The 23,334-nt window shown below is 30.4% G+C and overlaps 1 protein-coding gene across 11 annotated transcripts in view; it reads left to right on the forward strand.

The window, feature by feature from the left end:
• USP25 (ubiquitin specific peptidase 25) overlaps nucleotides 1-23,334 on the forward strand; it is a 183,872-nt gene that overhangs the window by 125,048 nt on the left and 35,490 nt on the right. For 8 of the 11 annotated variants that reach the window (XM_031959168.1, XM_031959170.1, XM_031959169.1 and 5 more), the window contains 2 exons: nucleotides 9,233-9,372; nucleotides 11,803-11,916. In XM_031959168.1, coding sequence (XP_031815028.1) covers nucleotides 9,233-9,372; nucleotides 11,803-11,916 — 254 coding nt within the window. Of the gene's footprint in view, nucleotides 1-9,232; nucleotides 9,373-11,802; nucleotides 11,917-13,982; nucleotides 15,588-23,334 lie in introns of those variants that run through there. The other 3 variants (XM_031959171.1, XM_031959172.1, XM_031959178.1) reach the window with 2 other exon arrangements.

A 23,334-nucleotide genomic window follows, 5' to 3' on the forward strand; every position in this document is an offset into this window, starting at 1 on the left:
AGTCATAAGATATATTACACAGAATCAGAAAATGAAAGGCAAAATTTTAAAGGCTCAAAATAAACCTCACGATAAACATAGCAAACACTGCACAGTAAAAGCCAAAATTTATATAGTACTTAAAGATCAACAGGAGACTTTTCCATATACTAATTAATTTGGTACTTCACAATAGCCCTTTGTGGTAAATGCTTTTATCTCCTCTGAAGAAAATGAAGATGAGAGAGAATAAATGATTTACCCAGGGTCATACAGGTAATAAGTATGTGAGGTGAAATTTTAATTCAGATCTTTGTGCTTCTGAATCCAGCACTCTATATGACACCTACTATTCTCATTACAAAAAAAAAAAAAAAAAAAAATTTTTTTGTGAGGAAGTGATTCTTCATTAATTTGGGAATTTAAAAAAAAATTAACTGTGGATATCATATTGTTGACTTTAAAGAAAAGATAAAAATCAACACTAATAAAAATAAAAAGAAACTATACCAAGGACTTCAAAAGATGTTCCAACTTGATCTATTTAAATGAGCAGATGATATATAATCACCATTTCTGATTGAAGTATACTGATAAAAAGCAATTTCTACAAAGAAAAAAAAACTTACTTAGATAAATCTAACAGGAACATAAATAAAATATAGAATTGGACAATTGTTGAAGAAACTAGAGCTAAAAAAATTCATATCTTTTCACTGAGGCCAGAAAATAAAATTTATTTCTCAATACCACATGGAACTTTTCAAAAATTAAATGAATTATTAGAAGACAGAAATATTACAATCAAATGTAAAAAAGTGTAAATATATACTTTACAAATTTATAGGAAAAGTCTTTCAAACTTTTAAAGAGTTATAGTACCCAATCTATGTGGTATTCATGCTACAAATCATTATCCAAAATTGACAACAAAAGCACCCCCCTACCAGAGTCCTTTCAGGAGACAAAATACAGTCCTCATACATAAACTTGGGAAGGATAAAACACAAGAGGAGAATTATAGGGCAGTATCATTAATGCATATCAATTGCAAAATTATTTACAAAATCCTGCTAAGTAAATTATAATAATTTTTCCAAGAAATCATTCCCCATTCCTCAGTGGGATTTATACAGAGATAAAAGGAAGGAAAGAAATTACAAAAACAATTAAATTAACTATGTTTTTTTTTAAACCTCAAACTAGGTGATTATGTTAATAGATGGTCCCAAAAAACCCTTTTACGAAGTATAACACTCATTTATTCTAAAAAGAAAAAATTATAAAATACAAACATAAGGTGACCTTTATTAAGATTATAAAAATTATATATCCAAAACAAAAGTAAGCAAGCAGCTTATTGCAATGGGGATGAATAGAAATTTTTACAATAAATATAAGAGCAAAGGAAGGATACCCAACCATTTTCCCATTATTATTTGATATAGATTTGAAAAACAAACAAAAAAATAAGAGAAATGAAAGGTATAAAATTATCCTGGTTTGGTGATAATCTGATTCTACTTGAAGAGAATGGAGGATTTAACCAAATTGCATGCTACAAATTAAACTCTCAAAAATCAATTCCCCTTTTTATATAATAATAAAATCCAAGAATCAATAATAGATGGAGAAATCTCATTCAAAGTAATTACAAAATTCATAATGTCTGTAATCAGTCTACCAAAGCAAGCAAAGAATTTAAATAGATTTAATTCCAAAGTGCTTCTTAAAGAAGCAAAGAACAATTTATAAAGGTGCAAGAATTTTAGTCTTCACTTTAGGCCATGCTAATATTCTAGAAATAATTACATAAAATGGCAATTGGCTATAGTTAATTTACACTTTTAATGCTATACCAATCAAATTTTCAAATGAATATTTTATAAAACTTAATAAATAACAGAGTTCCTTTGAAAAAACAAAACATTGAAAAGATGTAAAGATGTGAAGAGATGAATGAAGAATGGATAAAAAAGAATAACACTTCAAGATCTTTTGAATTAGACCATTGTCTCTTTATGGAATTATGTTTTTTGCAGATGTTAGTTATTCTTTATTGTAAACTTTTATGTCTTGCAGAGTTTTTTGGGTTTTTTTACATAATTGTTTTCCTAGATTTTCGGTAGCATAGTCGTGAGTGAATCTTGTATTGTTAATCAAACCATTTTTTCTGGCTGCATATAGATTTTTTCTTCAAATTAAGAACTCGTTTTTACTATGACATGATTATGGCATTTTAAATTCAGGATTTTTATTCAAGAGATTACCAATGTATTCTTTCTATTTTTCACTTATCACTCTGATTAGTAAACATTTCTTTTTACTATGAAGTCTAAAAAATATGATATATAGTTTTTTTTGTTTAATTGTGGTTATTAGAGTCTGATGATTCTTATATTAATACCATTTGACATATTATATATACAACTTCCCTACATTTTCTTATATTCTTTCTATTTTTACTTATTCCTTTGATTTGAGTACATACAGGCTTTCCTCCTTTTTAATATGATTTATAAAAAATATGGTATGTATTTTTTTTTGGTTTGGTTATGGTCATCAAAGAGTGTGATGATTATTAAATTAACCCTGATTAACATAATTTTTATAATATATTCCTTACATTCCTTGCAATTTTCCATTTTTGTCTTCTCTCTCTTTTTTCTCTTCTTCCTGGAGTTATTGAGGTCTCATTATATTTTTAGTGGAATCAGGGCAGAAGGTTGACAGCTCTATGGCACAGTGGAGAGAGTACTGACCCCTATAGTAAGAAATATCTGAGTTCATATCTTGTTTCAGATACTTACCAGCTGTGTGACCCTGGATACTTTATTTAACTTTGTTTGCCTCAATTTCTCCTTTATAAAATGACTTGGAAATAGCAAACTACTCTAGTATTGTGACCAAGAAAAGCTCAAATAGAGTCATGAGTCTGACTCAACTGAAACAATGCAACAACAACAAATACTTTTTTGGAAAAAACTTTTGACATGGCTTTTAAACTTTCTATTCTAAGCTATTTTTTCTTCATTTTTCATTCATTCCCTTTCCCCAAAAAATTTTCCCATGCTTCAGTTCTTAAAGCATACTTCTGCTTTTTCAAACAGCCATTTTTCTAAAGCTCTATTTTTAGTTGTTTGGGGTTAACTCTTTTTTGGGGGGAGATTAATTTCTTTGTCTAACCAAAATATTTCTTCATCAGTAGTCAGTGTTTTCTTCTATGTACTCATATTTTCTGTCTCTATTCTTGATTTGGAATTTTTGATCAGGTTAATTCCCTCTTAGATCCCTTAATGGTTATGTTGGCTTGGCCTTATTTGGACCTATCTCCTCTGTATTTTGAAATTCCGCTGTGACTGGAGGTGCATATTGGTAAAGCCAGTATACCTCAGATTTTGGCTTTCATATTGGTATGATTTTTCATTGGAGATTGTATCCTCAAGCAGATTCTTTCTTCTTCTTCTTGCCTTATTCCAAGTTATTAGTTGCAGAGATCTTGCTAGTTTCGTACTTTATTCACAATCCTACCAGTTATAATGCTTAAGTGGTGGGTTGATTCAACTTCTGTTAAGGCTCCCGTTCACTGATGAATAACAACCAGGCCTGGAGGCTGATTCTTTTCCTTGACTCGATTCTAATATAAACTGCTTCCAGATTTCTGGTATCGAGGTGCTATGGGTGGTTTATGAGCTGCTTTTTAGAGTTCTGACAGACTTATGGTATATTTGCAGGAACACATAATGACCTTTCTTGTGTGGATTTTCTTACCTCTTCTGCCAATATTTGATCCTATTTTATGCATAAGACTATGCATTCTTTGGAGGAGTTTAATTTTTTTCTCTATGCTTTTCTTTATCATTTGGTCTTTCTAAGGTCCTTTTCAAATTTTTTTTTCGAATTTAAATGGGAAAACTGGGATTCTCTGTAGCATTTCACATTGTTCTCTTAACTAGAAGAACTGACATTAAATTCTTTGGCTTAATTACTATGGTTGGAGTTTAAAGTACTTAGGTGTTTTTTTTTGTTTTTGGATATCTTTTAATTCTCTTCATATGGATAATATCTTTAGTTCTGGACATTTTTGTTTTATTCTACATTATGATATTCAGATTATTTTGTTATAATCTTTGAGATAAGTTTTAAATTGATTTTTATATTGTCTTTTGTTTAGCATTTTTAAAATTCATGTATTACTTTTATTTTGTTGCATTTACTTTCTTCTTTACCAACTTCCTTACATTTATGTTCACAATCTATTCATTTTTCTTTCACTTCTTTAGAGAAATTCTCCTTGATGGAGAATAAAGCCTTCATGGCTTTAATTTTTCCTTATATACTAATTGTTTTTTATATTCCATGTTAAAATCTCTTATTTCTGACCTATATCCATTCCCTGCTTCATGAATTTTACTTTTTTTGTAAATCATTCTTGTTGCTCTAGACTTTCTTTGGGGTCTGTAAGATTCTACCTTTCCTCAGATACTATTAATCGCTTCACTTTGATTTACATTATAATATTTGTATTAGGTAAAGAGTGTTTTTGTATTCTCTTTGAGGTTTTACCCATTATTCCATCCCTTTGGAGCATCCTCTCTGGATATGTCTGTTTGGGTGCTGCATCTTCTTTGAGACATTTTCTCTTTATACTTTTGTTTCATCCTTTTTTGTATTGCCCAGTTGCTTATTTATTGATCCTTTCCATTATTTTAGTGCATACAAATCAGAATCTGAGCACAAGGCCACTTTGACTTTCTAGCTGTAGTTGGGTTCAAATGCACTTTCCTCATGACCTCCTCCTCTGGCAATAATCTGATTCTTCCTTCTTTTTTGCTTTTTGTAGCCAGATAGAGTCAACCCTGCTGCTTTTTGTGGGTTAGATAAAAGCTGAGAATGATAACTAGTATAATCTCATTGTTTACCCATGGAGTTTTTAAATTGGATTCACCTAATTTTTATTTCACATCATTACTTATATAATCAAAGCTTGATTAGTGAATCTGGAAAAGTTGTTACATTGTTCAAATTCTGACTTTTCAGAATTAAAATTATTTTTCAACAGTTAGGCTAAAATAACTTGAAGGCCAATCTTTGTAAATAATTAGAGCATGAGAATTTAAAGACTGATGAATAAACATTGATTTTAACTTAAAAATGTCCTTCTACATCACCATTCCAATAAAAGTATCAGGCACTTCTTGCTAAAAAGTTACACTTTAAATCGAGGTTGAATTTTTTCTTTCTTAGAAATGTGTGTTCTGGAACATTCTTTTCTAAAAAAAAAATCCCATTTCATCCACATTAATAAATGTCCTTGTTGATCATTTTATATCTTTCTTCAGTTATTTTCAGTAATACATCAGAATATTTAGATTTCAAATACTCATATATAGCGGTAACCTAACTGATAATTTTAATATTATATAATTGAATTTGATTGTTAAAGCCATCAAACCAACCAATGCTTGAATTAAAATTTCTGTACAATCTACTATTTCCATTTTCTTTCACTAGCTTAAATAAACTTGAAGTTTTTTGTCAGATTGCGTGCATTGTGAATATGAGGAATGCAATTTTAATTGCAAGCTTTGATCTATAAAGTTACAATATGTTCCATTTCTATCTTTTAGACAATTCTATTCCTTAAAACCATTTGCAAACCATAAAATAGCTAAACAACTTTACCTTTTTATTTTATTTCACTTGTCTATTTTGTAATGTTCTTTGCCATAGATTTAGGAATTCAAATATCTCATCCTATTTTAAGAGTTGTTACAACCAAGTTCCTACCAATTTTTATTCGTGTGTGTGTGTGTGTGTGTGTGTGTGTGTGTGTGTGTGTTAGCAGGTAAGCCTCGTTAAGGGCTTTTTAAAACACAAATATTAGTAATGAAACCCACCCTCTACTGATAGGTATGGGCTGGTTTGCTTCTCGAACTTAGGCAACCTATTGCCCTGCTCCCAAGAATTTATTATATCGGTGCTGGTCTTAGTATAGACTTCTGCTCATCTTAGCTCATTCCCAAATTTAAGCAATGCACCAGCCTTAACCTCCCCAATAGAAGAGATTATAAATATATATCTCATATATATCATCAAGTCTTGCTAAATTTCAACCATCATAATGTAACTCTTTTCCTGCTTTCCTTTCTCTCTCACAGTATTTGAGGGGAAAAGAATTAAAATTAATAAATAATTTAAATTGCTTTTACATTTAAAAGAAATATTGTTGTAGCTCATGAGTCTGGTTGTAAAAAATGGATCTGTGAGTAGGTGATGCCACTTTTGTTATTTGTAGCTCTGCCTGACTCTTTGTGATCCCATTTGGAATTTTCTTGTTAGCAGTACTGGGGTGCACTCTGTCCATTGTGCCAGTTAACAGCCAGTGATGTTAATACCTGCCTGCATATCATCCCACCTCTAGGTACTTTTTTTGTGTAGTTTGAAAAAAACCTTTTTTTGTTTTTAATATCATAGTCATTTTTGAATATCAGCACCCAAGTCTGCATAGTGACCCTGCTCCTCTCTCGTGTATAACAAATCAAAACCATAATGACTAAGTTTGACAGTGTATCTAATATTATACACATAATAGGAATTTTAAAAAGTGATTCTTCTCATTTCTTCTATGGAAGATATTTGTCATTTCAATTATGTAACATTCTTCTTTGTTTTACTATCATTTTTATTTGCATTATTATAGCTTTTGTATATATCATTCCCATGATTCTGTTTCTTTCTGTCAGTTAACACAGATGTTTCCATGTATCTTTTAATTAGTCATATCCATATAAATGATTCCTAAGACATTTATGTACTTTTTAAAAAAGTTGTTTCCTCATTTGATGGATGGGCATCTGCTTTATTTATTTTTCCCCCCTAATACAAAGAGTGCTATTATGAATATTTCAATATGTGTGAGATCTTGCCCCCTCTTTTTTTTTTTAACTCTTTGAGGTTTATTACTATCATTTGTATGTGTGTCATAGAGCTGAATAGTTGCTTTTAATTACTTAATTCAAAATTGTTTTTTGGAATGGTTTATATTCTATACTGCTAGACTCATTTACTTTGCTGGTTATTTTTCTTCACTTTTTTTCTCTTTTCTTTTATTCTTTATGAGAGATATCTTTTGTTAAAAAGGTAGGTGAGACACAAATATAAGACAGCAATTTTTTAAAAAATAATGATTATTTTAAAAGTAATGATTGGACTAATTCACTTCACCATCTCTTAATTATTAGTGTCCTTGTCTTCCCAATAATCCTGCAACAGTAATTTTTTTTTTTTTTTACTATTTCTTTTCCATCTTTGCAAATTTGCTGCACATCGGTTAAGACCACAGAGCTGTTTTAATTTTCACTTCTTACTTTAAATGAGATTTGGAGCATTCTTTCATATGGTTGTTGATAGTTTGCATTTCCTCCTTTTGAAGAGTAAGTAAAGCAGGGTCACCACTTTACTTTCAGAATTCTTTCCATAGTTTTTGACCATCTCTCTGTTGGAAAATGACTCTTGATATTAAAGACTAGTATTATTTATTAATATGTATTTGCTATTAGATCTTTATTAGAAATTTGATACAAAAACATTTCTTCCCTTGACAGTTTCTCTTCTTATCTAAGTTGCATTGAATTTGTTTGTATAAAGGATTTTTAATTTTATAATAGTAGGATTTGTTTGTATTATTTTTTTTTGCGATCTCTTTTATCTCTTAATTGGATTAAAATTCTTCAGTCAGCATAGTTATAACAAATATCTCATTTTTTTTAACTTTGGAATTTTTTTTTAAGTTTTATAGTGTGGTCATTTATATTTGGATTGCATATTCGTTTGAAATTTATTGTAGAATGTTATGTAAAATAGTTTTCTATGTCTGTTTTCTATCATACTGTCTTTTGGTTTTCCAGCAGTTCTTATTAAATAAGGAATATATTTAATATAATTCATATATACAGATACATGCATATATATGTACTTGTCATAGGTGTGTATATATGTATATATGTAATATATACATAAATACATAAACATTAAAATTGTATATTCATTCTTAAGTAATATCCTACCTGGAAAACTTTTGGAAATTATCAGTACATAAATATATTGTTGATATACATGGTATTGGAGGTCCAGCTGGTGTTGTGAGGTGTCTCAAAAGTATTTTTAGGCTTAAGCCATCTCTGAATCAGGAGACAAAGATTTTATTACACTGCCAATAGTGGGTCAAGTTTCTGATGAACCAGTGATTAACAAAGGGGAAGATGGAGCCTTATGTAGAAAAGGAATACCCTTGAGGGTTGACATCTATAGCTTGGTGGTCCAGCTGAATACAATAATTGTGGGGTCAAAATAATTTTTTCAACACCCCTTTCTATAGTCAACCTGGATGCCAGGGCCCTGGTCTTTTGCTTGGGTCTTATTCACCCCACCAATATTACAAGTTCTAATTCAGAAAGTTTACTTTAAAAGGGATGATGAGTTGGTCAAGAGAGCTTGTCACCCTTCTGCATTTCAGTATTTACAATTACTATAGATAGAAGATCTGCTTCCTATAAGGACAGTAGGAAGTCAGAATGAAAATGTTGTTTTAAATAATTGTCTGTTAAATGTTTAAATGTACATATGTATGTATATGTGTTTGCGTATATATCATATATATGTATAAATTTCTGTTATTTTCCCATAATGATATTTTGATGTAGAGAAATACCAGAAAAGCGTATTTCAAATACTATAATTAATTTTTAAAATCTTTTAAAGTTTAGGGTTTTTTTACCCTTAGCAGACATCTTTCACCTAGAGTTTATAGGCTCAAAATTCTCTTGTGCTATTTAATAAGTAAAAGTTATATTAACCAGAAACATATCATTTTATTCATATATTTAAGAGAAGTATAAAATTTATTGACAGCTAGGAGACACAGTGAATAAGAGTAGCAGGCCTGGTGTCAAGAAGACTCATCTTTGTGAATTAAATCTGGCCTCAGACATGTATTGGCTGGGTGATCCTGGATAAGTCACTTAACTCTGTCTGCCTCACTATCATCATAATGTAAAATGAGCTGGAGAAGGAAATGGCAAACTATTCTGGTATTTTAGGAAATCCCAAATGTGTCCGCAAAGAGTCAGACACAGTTGAAACGAATGAACATCAACAACATAATTCTTATTATCAAATAACCAGATACTCATTCAAACTGATTCCTTTGGGGATTTATAGTAAATATATAATTAATTCTTTTGTCATTAAGCACAAGCAGAAGAACCTGAATATCTAGAGCAACCATCCAGAAGTGATCTTGCCAAGTATTTGAAAGAAGAAACAATGCAAGCAATCACCAAGGCATCATCAGAACATGAAGATAAAAATCCTGAAACTGTTTTACAGCTGGTAAGAATATTTTTTTAGTTATGTAGGATTGTGTGTGGAGGGTGGGATTAGATAGTTATATTCAAAACATTCAAAGGAGTTTGAGGAAAGAACGTTAGGTTTTTAGTTCTGAGTTCTGGTCATGTTTTAGCTACTAATTTTTTTTTTTTTTTAATTTTGTTACTTACCCTCATTGGACATTAGGTTTTTTATTTATAAATTGAAGGGAGTTTTGACTATATGGTTCCCAAGGTCCTTTGTAGTTCTGTAATTTGGATTCTTAATATTTAATGCATGTAGAGTAATTAGTTGACTTTTGGGTAAATGCACACCTTTATATTATATATATTTATATAAAGAAATTACAAAATATGCTCTGTTTTTGTTGGATGAATTGTAAATATCAGTGTCTTTAGCTGATTTACATTGTTTTTGAGGAATTATATGCTTTCTTTTCTGTATAATTTGAATAAATGGAGGTGTTAAGCACATGTATACAGAAAACAAAGAAGACATAAAAAGCATTGAAAAAGTATTTTTTTCTATGTAAGTATTTACTTAGTTAATAGATGCCTGTGAGAAAAGTAATTTCCATGAGGAAGCAGGAATTTTTTTTTTTGCATACTTAACATTTACTGCCCTGAATATAGTTTTGAATATTGTTTTTGCCACTGGATGGCTACCAAATCATTTTTCTCCAGTGTGCCATTAGATTTCAGAATGTCTTATGTTTTCTTTTTATAGGAAATTAGATCATTAAACTGTCTTATAAATCACAAAAGCTGTTTCAGCTCGGCTTGACCATCATTTTCTTAACGCATTAGTTTCAAGTTTTTAACTTCAAATTTTGTTATCCTAAAATGGAAACTTAGTACTTACCATTCTTTATTCACAGGAACATTGTTAAATTCCACAAGTATATTCACAGAGCTAGAAATTGTACGAGCTGATAGTTATATATGTACAAGTTAACGGCACATTTGAGCTAGAAATTATTTAACTTAATGGACTATAGAAAATCTTAAAGATCTGTGATTTCATTGTCATGGGTATTTCCACCACTGTCGCAGATGACAGTTCCCCTCCACTTTAATAGAAACTCTTCTAAATCACCACAATTGAAAAAAATTATCACTTAATAAAACTAGACCTTGGATGACAGACATTAATGCTTTTGCTCCAAAACATTTTCAGCCTGGTCTTGGATATGTCCAATGCTTTTAACACATTGATGTAGCATTCTAGAATCCAGGCTCACATCTGGACCATCCTGAAACATTGGAATAATGTCATACTTTACAATAACATCTATTAGCAGGAAGGATAATGGCAGCCTTCATCTTTGACAATTGCTAATATTTATTTACTAAGGGCTTACTGGATGGGTGTCAGTGAAAAACCAGAAAACATCCCTGTCTTTCAAGTGCTTGTGTTTCTTTTAAAGTACCTTTGTTTCATACTACAATAAAATCTTCTAAATTCAAGATCCAGTGAGTAGAAATTCGATAATTCCATAAGTTTTTTTGTTAATGTTTATTTATCAGAATATTTCTTTGTTATGCAACTTGAAGGTAGGTTAAGTTCTTAAGAAGAATGGCCTTTTGTAAGTAAACATTTGATAGATTCTTTGGAAATCTGTTAAAATATTTTTTTTTTATTGAGTCAATAAAGGAACTATTTCAACACTTACAATTTTTGATTTATTGGACAAACTTCAAAGTAATAAACTGCATTTAATTTTTCAAAATTTCTGTAATTTATACTTTTCACTATGATTTCCCAATTCCATTTGAAAGAGTACTGGATTTGAAGGCAGAAGTGCTTAGTTGGAATGCTGGTTCTTTTACTTATTACTATTTATATGACCTAAAACAATTCATTTCACAGTTCTGAGTCTATTTGGTCCATTTAAGAAATGAAACATTTGACTAGAATGCTTCTAAGGTCCCTTTCAGCTCAAGATGAATGTCTATTGAGCTGAAAAGGATCTTAGAGACATTCTGTGTTTTCTTCCCGTGAATGAATGAGTATTATATACTCATGACTATATAGTTAACATTTTATTCATAGCAAATAAAAAACTAAAGACTACCATTTGTTTAAATAAAAGTTTTTAAATTACTTTTAGTTTTTCAACATAATCTTCAGTATATCATAAGATATAGGCATATGAAAAATATTTTTAGATTATGCATTGCACATGTTGAAGAATCTGGATTTCAAACTATTTATTAAAAGATACAAAATTAAGAAGTTTTTAGCAAGTGGCCTATAGTTTAAAGGAAGAAATAAATGTAGTGTTGCTTTTCTTGTAGCCTTAAAGAATCCAGGTAGTACTGGAAAGTTAGTCATCTTTCACCCTCTCCCCTACCCACAAAAAAATAGTTTTGTTGTTTTAGTTTATTCTCTTCTATTTTTCTAATTTTTCATGCTCATTATTTTCTCCTACAGACCCCTGAAAAAACCACCAGTCAACCACCTCCTAACCAGCAAGTTGTAGAGGTGGCGATTCCTCATGTAGGGACATTTATGATTGAGTCAGTGAAGGGGGGTTATGATGATGAGGTACTGTTCTTATATAGCCCTTTGCACCACAAACTTACCATCTTATTTTGCTGCTTGGCACAGTATTTTGAGCATGCCTGCATATTCACACTTACATAACTTTCTTTATAACATTTAACTTTGTCACTCCCTTTCAGCTCTAAATTTATCATTCTATGATCTGTGATACTGAGTAACTTCCTTGATCATATTAATGAGAGCTTGAAATCATAATTAAAACTTAAGAAATTCTTGGGGATTATGTCAAAGTGGGTAAAATAAGTATATCACATTTATATTAAAATCTCATAAAACAGATTTTTGAGTATAAAAAAGTCTCAGTGGTAAATAAATTCTCCCTATCTTGATATTATACCTAAATTATTTATTATTATATTTTATATTATAAACCCTAAAAGTAGTAAAGAAGTGTGCAATAAGCTAAGGTGACTGGGAAAATAGTGAGATAGCACAGAATAGCTAATAAAGATTTATTCTTCCTCTTCCTTAAGAGTTAAAAAGATATATCAATGATAATATTTCCAACTCCTTTTTTTTTGTTTCATGTGTTAAGAAATGTCTGTTATATACACCAAGTAGTACTTCCAGGGTAAGGGGAATATGAACTATTCCTGTTGTGGACTTTTATGGAATCGATCTAGTTTTTCTGTAGATCAGCTAGATCCTTGACCCCTTTTTCTAACTATTGTGTAATTTCTCCATGTGCTTTCTGATATATTTGAAGAAGATAGTTTCTAAATAGTAACAGTAACAGAGAAAAGGTGGTAATATGGATGTAGGAGGAATTATAGCAACCAAATCCACTTAAAAAGAAGAATAATTGAATTATTAAATTGCCTGCATTACAATCATAATTGTGAATGAAAATAATTGTGGTTTTTAAAAAAGGAAACATAATAGAAAAAATTAAATATAAATAATAAAGCATCTCTTAGAGATAGCAACTAAACATGTAATTTATCCATATTTGGAAGTGCCAGGTAAGGAAGCATTATGTATCAATTCAAATACTTTCTCAGCAGTTTGTAGTCTCAGATAGTTGTCTAGACTACTGAGTATCTAAGTTGTCAAGCATGCCAAAGACAATATGTGTCAGAGGCTAGACTTGAATCCAGGTCTCTGGTTTCAATCCACTATGCCAGAGAAATCTCATATTAGTACTGTAATAGTACTATGATTAGTATTACTAACCTGAAGCACTGCACTTAGTACTAGGACAGACAGAAAAGATTTTTAATAAAAGTAGTATGCTTTTAAGGTACTTGTTAGGTATGCAGTGTTAGATCTTAGAAATTTTAGGTACAACATGGTTCAGTTGAAATATTATAATTACAAATCTCTCTATATTTTAATTACAAAATAGTAGACATAACCTCTATAATCAAAGAACCATCATATTAATTTGATGGTACTACTTTCAACTCTTTAGTTCTGCATTTTATTACATCCTTAAAGATTATATAGTTGTTAATCTAGTCATTGAAGAAATGACATGAAATCAAAGGAAGTAATACGAAGTGCTTCCTGATAACAATAAATTGTTCCATGTTGCATTTTTATATATATATACTATGTATGTGTATGTATATATATATATACATATATATATGTGTATATATATATATATATATATATATATAGTCTCTTTGAAAGTAGTATATTTAGTGAGCATGTAAGTGTTGAATTTTCTTGTATTTGGAGAAACTTGCTTGTATGTGGGGTGACTTAGAATTAATGGATTTGTTTAAGTTTTCCATTTGGATAAGAATTTCCATGTGTGTGCTTTGGGCAGAATTTTTAATTGTTGGGGTGATATTTAACAGTGCATGTATTTTTATCCTGGGCCAACTTTAAAGAATATATATTTTTTTTTTGTGCATACCAGGTTAGATTTACTATAGAAGAAAGAAATGCTATAATTAATTTGGGAGTCATGAGCAGTAGCTATAACAATATTTTCTGGCTGTGTCTGTGAGATGCTAAAGCTGGCATGTACATGAAAACATTTTCTTAACATTTAAAAATGTTAATCATTCCAACCTTTTACCTTAAATCCCTTGTGGCAGATCATGATGACACCGAACATGCAAGGTATTATCATGGCTATAGGTAAATCCAGGAGTGTATATGACAGGTGTGGTCCTGAAGCAGGGTTCTTTAAGGTACAATTAACATTTCCATCTTTATATTTCCTCTGTTTTTCCCCCTAGCTTTTTTATTCCAAAATATTTTGTTCTTTTATATATATTTGTTACTAGTACCATCACTATTCTTTTATGTAGACTTTATTCCTGAAAGGAATATTAGAAAGAGTTGCCAAAGCTAACTGAATCATTGAGGAAACTGTACAAGTATCTTGGCAGGAAAAAATGCTTTTACCTGAACTATCTTAATATTTCTCTCCTCTGTTTTATGGATGTTGATCTACCATATGATTGTAGGAGAGATGATGTTGAAGAATATTTGTAACTGGTCTTTGATACTGAAGACAGTAATTTTAATGGCTAGAATCAGTCTTGTTAAAAGTTCACTCTTCTGGACTTGTTGACAGGAGGCTTGGTACAAATCCTAGCTTTGACATTTATTAGCTTTGATGAAACTTGGGGAAAGTCACCTAACCTCTTGGAGCCTCAGTTTCTTTAATTATAAATGAGCATAATAATACTTACTCTGCTAGGGCAGTTACTAGTAATAACTCAACTTTTATATAGCACTTTGGGATGTGCAAAGCACTTCCACAACAACCCTGTGGTGTAGGTTTTATTTTTTTTTCCAGTTGACATGTATTGAATATTTACTGTGTGCCATATACTACAAAGCTTACATTGTATTGGGGGAAAACAACATTCAAGAGAGAGAGAGTCAAGAGAAGGGGGTACCTGGAGTTTAATGGGCAGGTAAGAAAGTCAGACCTATCTTTTAAGTCTGTCAATTTGACAGCTGTGTGGAAGATGGGTTTGAAAGGAGAGAGAACCTAAAGAAGGATTTCTTGACCTTTTTTGCGTGTCATGAACCCCTCTGGCAATCTGGATAAGCCTAAGGAGCTCTTCTTGAACAATAAAATACATACCACTACAAAAGAGTCAAGTGCATTGAAGTACAGTTGTCAAAATATTTTTAAAGAATAAATTTATGAACTTCTGGTTGAAAATTCCCTACCCTAGAAGGGGGGAAAAAAAGAGCATTTAGGAAATTACTTCATTAGTCCAGGTGATTATGTCAAGTCCCTCTATTAAAGTGATGGTTTTGTGATAAAATTAAAAGATTTGGCATCTGATTGGGGCTGAAAGATGAGAGTGAGGAAGGAGTTTTGGATAATTGAGATTTCAGACACCTGCATAATTTCAAAATTGTGGTGCCCATAGTAGCAAATGCAGAAATAGGATTGGGTTAAGGGAAAGAAAGTAGGTCCAGAATAAACTTTGTACATGTTGAGTTGGAAGTACATATGAGAAATTCAATTGGAAGAGTCCAGAAAAGTAGGCTGTGATATAGAACTGAAATTCCAAAAAAGAGACATAAGAAGACTTTTGAAGTTGCTCTTATTGAAGTGACAGTAGACAGAGAGGTATGGCTATCCACTACTGTATGGCGATGGGTGTCAAGAAAGGTCCCAGAACCACCAAGAATATGAGGAAACCATGACAGTGCTGCCACCCTGAGTGCTTGACCTACCACATCAAGTTTGTGAGAGGTGGGCCATAGAAAAAGGTCTCTAAACATAAAGATAAAATAAGTCCATATTTTTTAAATGATGGAAACTCATATTCAGGTTAAGAAGAAGAGTGAAGAGCTCAGCAATACCATGAGTAAGACTGTTACCAAGAAGGATTAATTCCTACTTCACACTCCTCCCCTTCCCTGACCCCCAATAAAAAACTGACAGTAAGTGTTGTCATATTGATTCATACTGTGTTCCAGAACTGCTGTCCTAATGACAAACAAAAAGAGAGTGTCTTTCGTTAGCTATATACAGCAAAGTAGATGCGGGGCAGCAAGTGATAGGATACATAGAATTATAGATCTGGCAGTAAAAGTTAGACCCTTCTTTTATAGCTAGATATGGGACACTCTGCAAATTACTTAAAATCCTTGTTGGAAAAGGAGTAAACCATCAATGAATTGAGTAATAATAATTTTTTTAGAAAAACATAAGAAAGGGAGATCTGTTGAGGCAAAGGAAATATAACCAAAAAGGGATGCCGATTTGAGGACAGATCTACTTGACCAAAGCAAAGTTTCTTAAGCTTAGAGTCTATGAACTTAAAATTTTTTTGATAACTCAGTATATTTTATTTTAATATATTTGATTTTATTATAATTGGTTCCTTTTGTTTAAAACAGACTGATATAATGCTCTTGCTTTTATTGCAAGTTATTCTTGTCCTAAAACGTATTATTTGTTCCTATTGTTTTTATTAGATACTATTAAACATACTTTTATTGATAATAAATTTAATTGCTTTCTGTTATCTATAATTTTCTATTAATCTAGGTAATTTTCATATATCTCCTCCTCCCATTTTGGTGACACAGCTTACCAAACCATTTACTAGAATTTTTTGTATGTTAAATATATAAAAATTCCAGGTTCAATGTTACAATAAGATTTAAGAAAAAAAATTAGACCATGTGTTTCATCTCTCACATTTTGGAATTTTTCTAAATTTCAAAATCAAAAATATTTTCCATAACTTTTTTTCATAATCATGGAAGCCATAAAAAATCAAAAGTATAAAAAGAAGCAATACAGAATGCTCTTATCACATATGCATAGAAATCCAAAACAATTTAAGTACTGTTCACATCCAAAAATAAATTTATTATTCTGCTTATAAGTCTATTGATTCTCTGTCATGAGGTGGGCAGTCCTCTGGAATCACAGTTCAGAATTAACTTATTTTTACAATATTGACATTATGGTTATATAAATGGTTCTTCTAGTTCTATATATTCCACTCTATTTCAAGTCTTTGCATGTCTCTTTGAAGTCATCTTTTTCCTCACTTCTTACAAGGCCAATAGTATTCCATTCATTTATATGTCAGTTTGTTTACCTATTCCTCATTGATGGTCACTCCCTTAGTTCCAGTTTTTTGCCAATGTAAGAAGAGTCATTGTGAGTATTTTGGTACATATAAGGTGGTATTCCTCCTTGACCACTTTGGGATATAAGCCTGACAATTAAAGGGTGCACACTATATAGTATCTTTTTGTGTATGATTCAAAATTGGTTTCTAGAATGGGTAGATTCATTAAACAGCTCTAATTAGCATCAGTATACCTGTTTTCTTCCCTTCCTCCAGCATTTGTTATTTATTTATTTTTGCCATCTGTGCCAATCTGATGGAGATGGGGTGGAACTTCAAAATTGTTTTAACTTACATTTATAATTAGTAATTTGGAACATTTTTTTAATATGGCTACATAAATAGACTATAAATAAGATTTCTTTTCTTGAGCAATGCCCATTCATCTTGGTATAAGTTTTGAGGGATTGATGTAAACCCAATTTCTTCATTAATATCATCCAATTTGTCTAGAAGTTCTAACCCCAATCATTGAAGGCCTTTATGTTTACCAAACACTAGTCTACTTGGTTAATTTGCTTCTCTTTATTTTATGCCCAATCTGTTCTATTGATTAATCTATTTTTTAACTAGTACCATACTATTTTGAGAATTATTCTTATGTAGTATATTTTTATTTCTGATGATATTTTCTCTTTATTCATCTTTTTTAAAAAATTGTTCTTTTTGATATTTTTCATTTTTATGCCTTCATATGAATTTTGTTATTTTTTGCTTTGGTAGTTTAATTGGTATACACTGAATAAATATATTAATTTGAATCATAATATAATATTATTCTGTTAATCTTACAAATGAGCTTTATTATTTAGCCATTTAAATCCATCCTTATGTGTAAAAAGTGTTTTGTAATGTCTTTATATAGTTCTTGATTGTATTTTGTAGATAGACTCAAAAAAATATTTTGTACATTCTACAGTTATTTTTAAATGGAATTTCTCTTTCTTTCACTTCCTTCTGAATTATTATAAAGACATGCTGGGGATTTTTACATTTATGTTATATTCTATAACTTTACTGGTTTTAATTTTTTTCATTTAATTTTTAGTTGATTCATGTTTCTTCAAGTATACCTTCATATCATCTACAAGTGATGATTATGTTGTTTTTTTTTCTTTACCTATTCTTATCTTCGCAATTGCTTTTTCTTGTTTTATTTTGTTTTTTGCTGTGGAACTTCCAGTGCTACATCAAATAGAAATACTGACAATGAATATGCTATGCTGTTCATTGTCTTAATTGCAAAGGATTCTAGTGTATCTGCATTACACATGACACTGGCTCTTGGTTTTAGTTATACTTTATTTATCATGTTAAGTAACTTTTTATTTCTATGATGGGTATTGTATTTTGTGAAAAACTTTTTCAACATTAGTTGTTAATAATCATATGATTTTTGTCGTTTTTGCTTGTTTCAGTTTGCTTTTTTCCAAATTTGAAATCAATTTTGCAATCCTAATATAAATCCAAATTGGTCATAGAATATATTCTTTTGATAGGTTGCTATAGGGTCTTTATTAATATTTTAAATATTTTAAGTTTAGCTTCCCTCTTTTTAATAGTAGTGTGTACAATATAATAGTTTTTCTATTTTATTTTAATAACTTTTTTAAACCAATCTTATTCATTCACTATTTATTTTTGCTTTCAAATTTGTGGAGATCTTCCTTGATTTTCAGGATTTCTATTTTGGTCTTTAATTTGTTGTTTTTCTGTGTATCTTTAGTTGCATGAATAATTCTCTGTATTTTTAGTTGCATGCTCATTTTGTTGCTCTCTTTTTTTCCTCTTTTTGTTAATGAAAATGTTTAGAGATCAGATTTTCTTTTTAGTACTGCTTTGTCTATATCATATAATTTTGGTGTTCATTGTTGTTTTTATCTTTAATGAAATTATCTTTTCTGGTTTGTTTTTTAACTCACCAATTTTATTGGTGGTTCTTTATTTAGTATCCAGTTGATTTTTAATAGTTTTAGGGGCCCTTTAATTAACATAATCATCATTGAGTTGTGGTCAGTAAAAGTTATTATTCTGCTTTTGTCCATTTGTTTGTCAAGTTATGTCTTGATAACATGGTCAGTTTTTATAAAGGTGATATATCTTGAGAAATATGCGTAATTCTTTCCCTTCCAATTTTAATTCATTATCAGAGATCCATCATACCTAACTTTTCTAAAATTCTAGTTAATTGATTAATTTAATTTTTGGTGAGGTTTCTGGAGAGCTGAATGCAATACGTTTCACTTCCTTAGTATTATAATTTTATTTTCTATTTCTCTTTATAATTTATTTCATTTTTTCTTCTAATTCTTTGGATACTATTTAATCAGTACATGTTTTACACGTGTTGAATACATATATTTATTTGTGCAGTATATATGCATATATTGAAAAAAATCCTCTATATAATTCCTCTCCAATTTAGACTTTGCTTTGCTTATAGCTAATCCTTCTTATTCCTCCCCTTCCCTTATTAAAAGGCTTAATAAATGCCTTAATGAAATAATTGTTGTTCTTATTATTACTGGAATTATTGCCATTACCTATCTACTTCATTTGTCTTCATCTTTTTCAATAGGATTCAAGTGGAAACCATCCTAATTCTATAGTCTGCTATTATTGATTTACAGTTTTGCAAGTTTTTTGAGCCAGTGGATAAAATCAAATTGATTTGCATATGATAAAAATATTGGAATCATTTTCTGCAGGTTCACTGAAGCCTTTTCAGGATACTGAAATAGTGTCCAGGATGTTGTGTACTTAATACTCTATCCACACAATTTTATTTTAATTTGCTTAAGTCTCTGTGTTTTCAAAGTTTTTCAGATATGTAACTTGAAGATTTTTAACATGTATTATAGTGACATTTTTTAAACATGATTCTTAAGATTTTACACAATAGTGTTTTTTGGGTAATTGTGCACAGCAGTTCTATTAATGATAATGATCTAAATAAATATATGTATTGGTTAAATTCTCAAAGGCATTTTGATTTCTGTATTTCTAGTATGGAAATTTGTCATCTCTTTATGAAAGGTAGTAAGCTTCACATACTATTTTAATCACATCTTTGTAGATATTTGATTACCACAATCATAACTCTTATCCGGGTCTCTTCACTGTTAATAGTGTTCAGATAGAAAATTTGAAGAAGATACATTGTTTTGCTATTCTTTTATACTTAATGCTATATACTGTTGTTCAGGAAGGTAAAAATGACTGCTTTTTGTGTATTGGTATGTAACCTGAAGATTCATTGAAAACAACTTTGAAATAACTTCAATAGCAGAAAGATAACAGGGGATGATGTGATCTCATCCTTTTCTCATGGTTTTAATTTCTTGTGCTAAGTTTTATCTTCTGAAAGCTTTTTATTCAATGTAGTTTTCCTGATTGAACAATATTTAAATATATTGTTCTTAAATGTTTATGGATTGGTGCTACATATAGGTGACTGTGGACAATAGCCTGATCTATAAGGATGCTGTAGTTCCTTACTTGGCCAATTATGGTATTCTCTATGATACTTAGTTTTGTATTCATAGTGTGCAGATATGTCATATGTTAGCATATAAAAGGAAAATGGACTTCTGGGTTAATTAACCAAATCATAGTACATTATAGATATTTGATAATTATTAAATTTTTGTTCCCTGTACCGAATGATGTATTATACAGATCCCATTACTTTCTTCCAAAGTTTAATTCATTCGTTAAGCTTGGATTCCTAAAGAAATCTTTCCTCAATTTCTTACAGTGACTTAATATTAAATCATCATAAACAATTCTGTTTCTATAAAAACATCTGCATGACAAGTCATTTGTCCAACATTTCTTTATCATTTATATTGTCGATTGAATTTGTGTTTCTCACCTAGGAAATAAATTTTGATTCCCCTCTTGGTTAAAATTTAAGATCTTTCTTAGGATCTACTCAGAGATAAATTATTTTGTTTTACACTTCATAATCCAGTCGGTCAGTAAACATTTATTAAGCACTTCCTCTGTGTTGGGTTCTGTGTTAAGGCATATTCAGAAGACTGTGCTCTTTGGCAACCTTTTCTATGGCTTTGTGAAGTAAGCTAGTTCCAGAAGCTTTTCTGTACATTTTTTTTTAATGTGTTCTGAAAACATCCTTTTCTTCTTTTTTGAAAAGAACATGTCCATCTTTCTATATCTACTTTGAGATGATATGCCTAATGCTTTAATTGAACTTTTATGAGTTTGAACACTTTCTAGAACTGTTATCTTCCCTTTCACCATGTCAAAAGCATAAATTGAGACTGATATTGCAGGGGTTTTAATTGCCATAAATATCCCTATTACCTTTAATATGAAGATGCCAGTTAGTGTCTTGACAAAGAGAATGTCTTCACTTTCTTTAATAGCATTAGATTCAATATGTTTTGCCTGGAGAAGTCCAAATTATCTGAGAATGATCTTTACCTGTTAGTTCAATACAACATGAGGATTTATGCTTAAAGCTTTGAGTGTCTATTCTTTCTTGGTTTATATCAAGAATTTTGCAGTTGTTGAATCCAAGTCACATTTTGATATCTTTGGAGAAAGTTTCCATAAGATGAAGTAGCTTTTTAATAAGTGGAACTATATAATTTCCATGTAAGTCAATAAATATGATGTTTTGGTATTATTTCCATTATGATTTATTCAGGCAAACCATAGTGAGCTATGTCAGTTGTTATTGATTCAATATCTTAAACAGAGAACAGTTTTCCAAAGCATCAAATATCCTAGCATTTTCATTGTTCTTGGATTTGTGTTGCATATTTTCGGTATCTGACAGATATCAGGAATAAAAAACTGAGGTTTTATAATGGTTAATAAAGATGATATGAATGCTACAGTGATTGGCATTAATTTGCTCAGTAATTACTTAATTAATAATGATTTGCTCTTTTCAGCCTTAGAATTTCTGGCTCACTATGTTTTGTTTCCACACAAAATAGTATTTTCTTCTGTTTATTGATTTTTTAAATAAGACAAGTTATACATATTTGCTATATAGTCCCTACATAGATATTTGACTTATATTATAGGGGTGAGTAATTGTTCTCATCCTCAGCTAATAAACATATTTCTGTTAATAAAGAAGAGATTGGTCTTTGACCATAAAGGAAGCTGGTAAAGTCTTTGGTTGTATTTCAAAGGCCAGTGTGAAGCACTTGAGCCAATAATTGTGGATTTAATTCAGAGCCACAACTGTTTGATTTTACAGAGAAGCTAGAATTACCTCCATAGATGTAACTTTTGTCATTCATTATCTTAAACTTTGTATTTCATGTTTGTTCCAGCTTGCATTTTCATTGTGTTAGTCTTTCAGACATATAGACTACCAAGTAACAAGAATACCACATCCTCCTTCAGGGGCTCTCTTCTCTCATTTCTTTGCCTCTGGAGCCTCTATTATATATTTTTTCATTGTTGAATTGTTTTATTCTTTGCATGTCTTTGATTCCTTCTGCGACCTTAATCATTTGACTTTCACTATCAATATTTGATTAAGGATATCAGGAATTTCTGATATTCTTTTATTTTCTTGATTCCATTTTACATTTTCTCTTTGTTGCCTTTGATCAGACAATATGGTGTTCATTTTCTATAACATGGAATGGCTAGATAATGATATCTTCCATTGTCTTTCCAAAAATCTTCAAAAGTGTTTAAGCTACCTCTCCCATGCTGGTATTTGATGTCTGTCATTAGAAGTTTTTCTGAATAGGTCCACATTTCCTCCTGTAGTCCTTATCATGGAATATACATACATTAGTATACATTGTTACAGGTTCTGAAATACTTATGCACTTTCTGTCAAATACTACTGGACCAAATATTCATGATAGATACAGCAGATACCAATACCAGCTTTAAAAAAGATTTTGCTTTGTTATAGTTGGTCTGTATCATTTGTATTCCTGTCATCAAACTTATAAAGGGCTCTTCTAAATTCCATTCTCAGTAAGCCCATCTTTTCAAAATCACATGAGATATCAACATTACTTTTCACCATCTTTTTCATTATTAGGTAACACTTCTGTGATTTGCATTAAGTATAGATTTTTAATGCCTTCAGGTTCTTCCGCTTTTCCCTCTCCAGATTTAAGTAACTCCTCAATTTCCGCTTTTATTTCATCTAATCTGGGTTTAGGAATGAAGTTATTTCTTACGATTGCCATGCACTGATCTGCAATAAGTTGTTGTGTAACTTGGAGCTGAGGATATCGTTGACACAAAGCAGAATGAAGTCCTTGCTTATAACTGGTAAGATCTGTTTCTCATTTTGTTATGATGTAGTATTGGTGCATAATAA

Source organism: Sarcophilus harrisii, chromosome 3 (genome assembly GCF_902635505.1).
Source record: "Sarcophilus harrisii chromosome 3, mSarHar1.11, whole genome shotgun sequence".
In the NCBI taxonomy this organism is placed as follows: domain Eukaryota; kingdom Metazoa; phylum Chordata; class Mammalia; order Dasyuromorphia; family Dasyuridae; genus Sarcophilus; species Sarcophilus harrisii.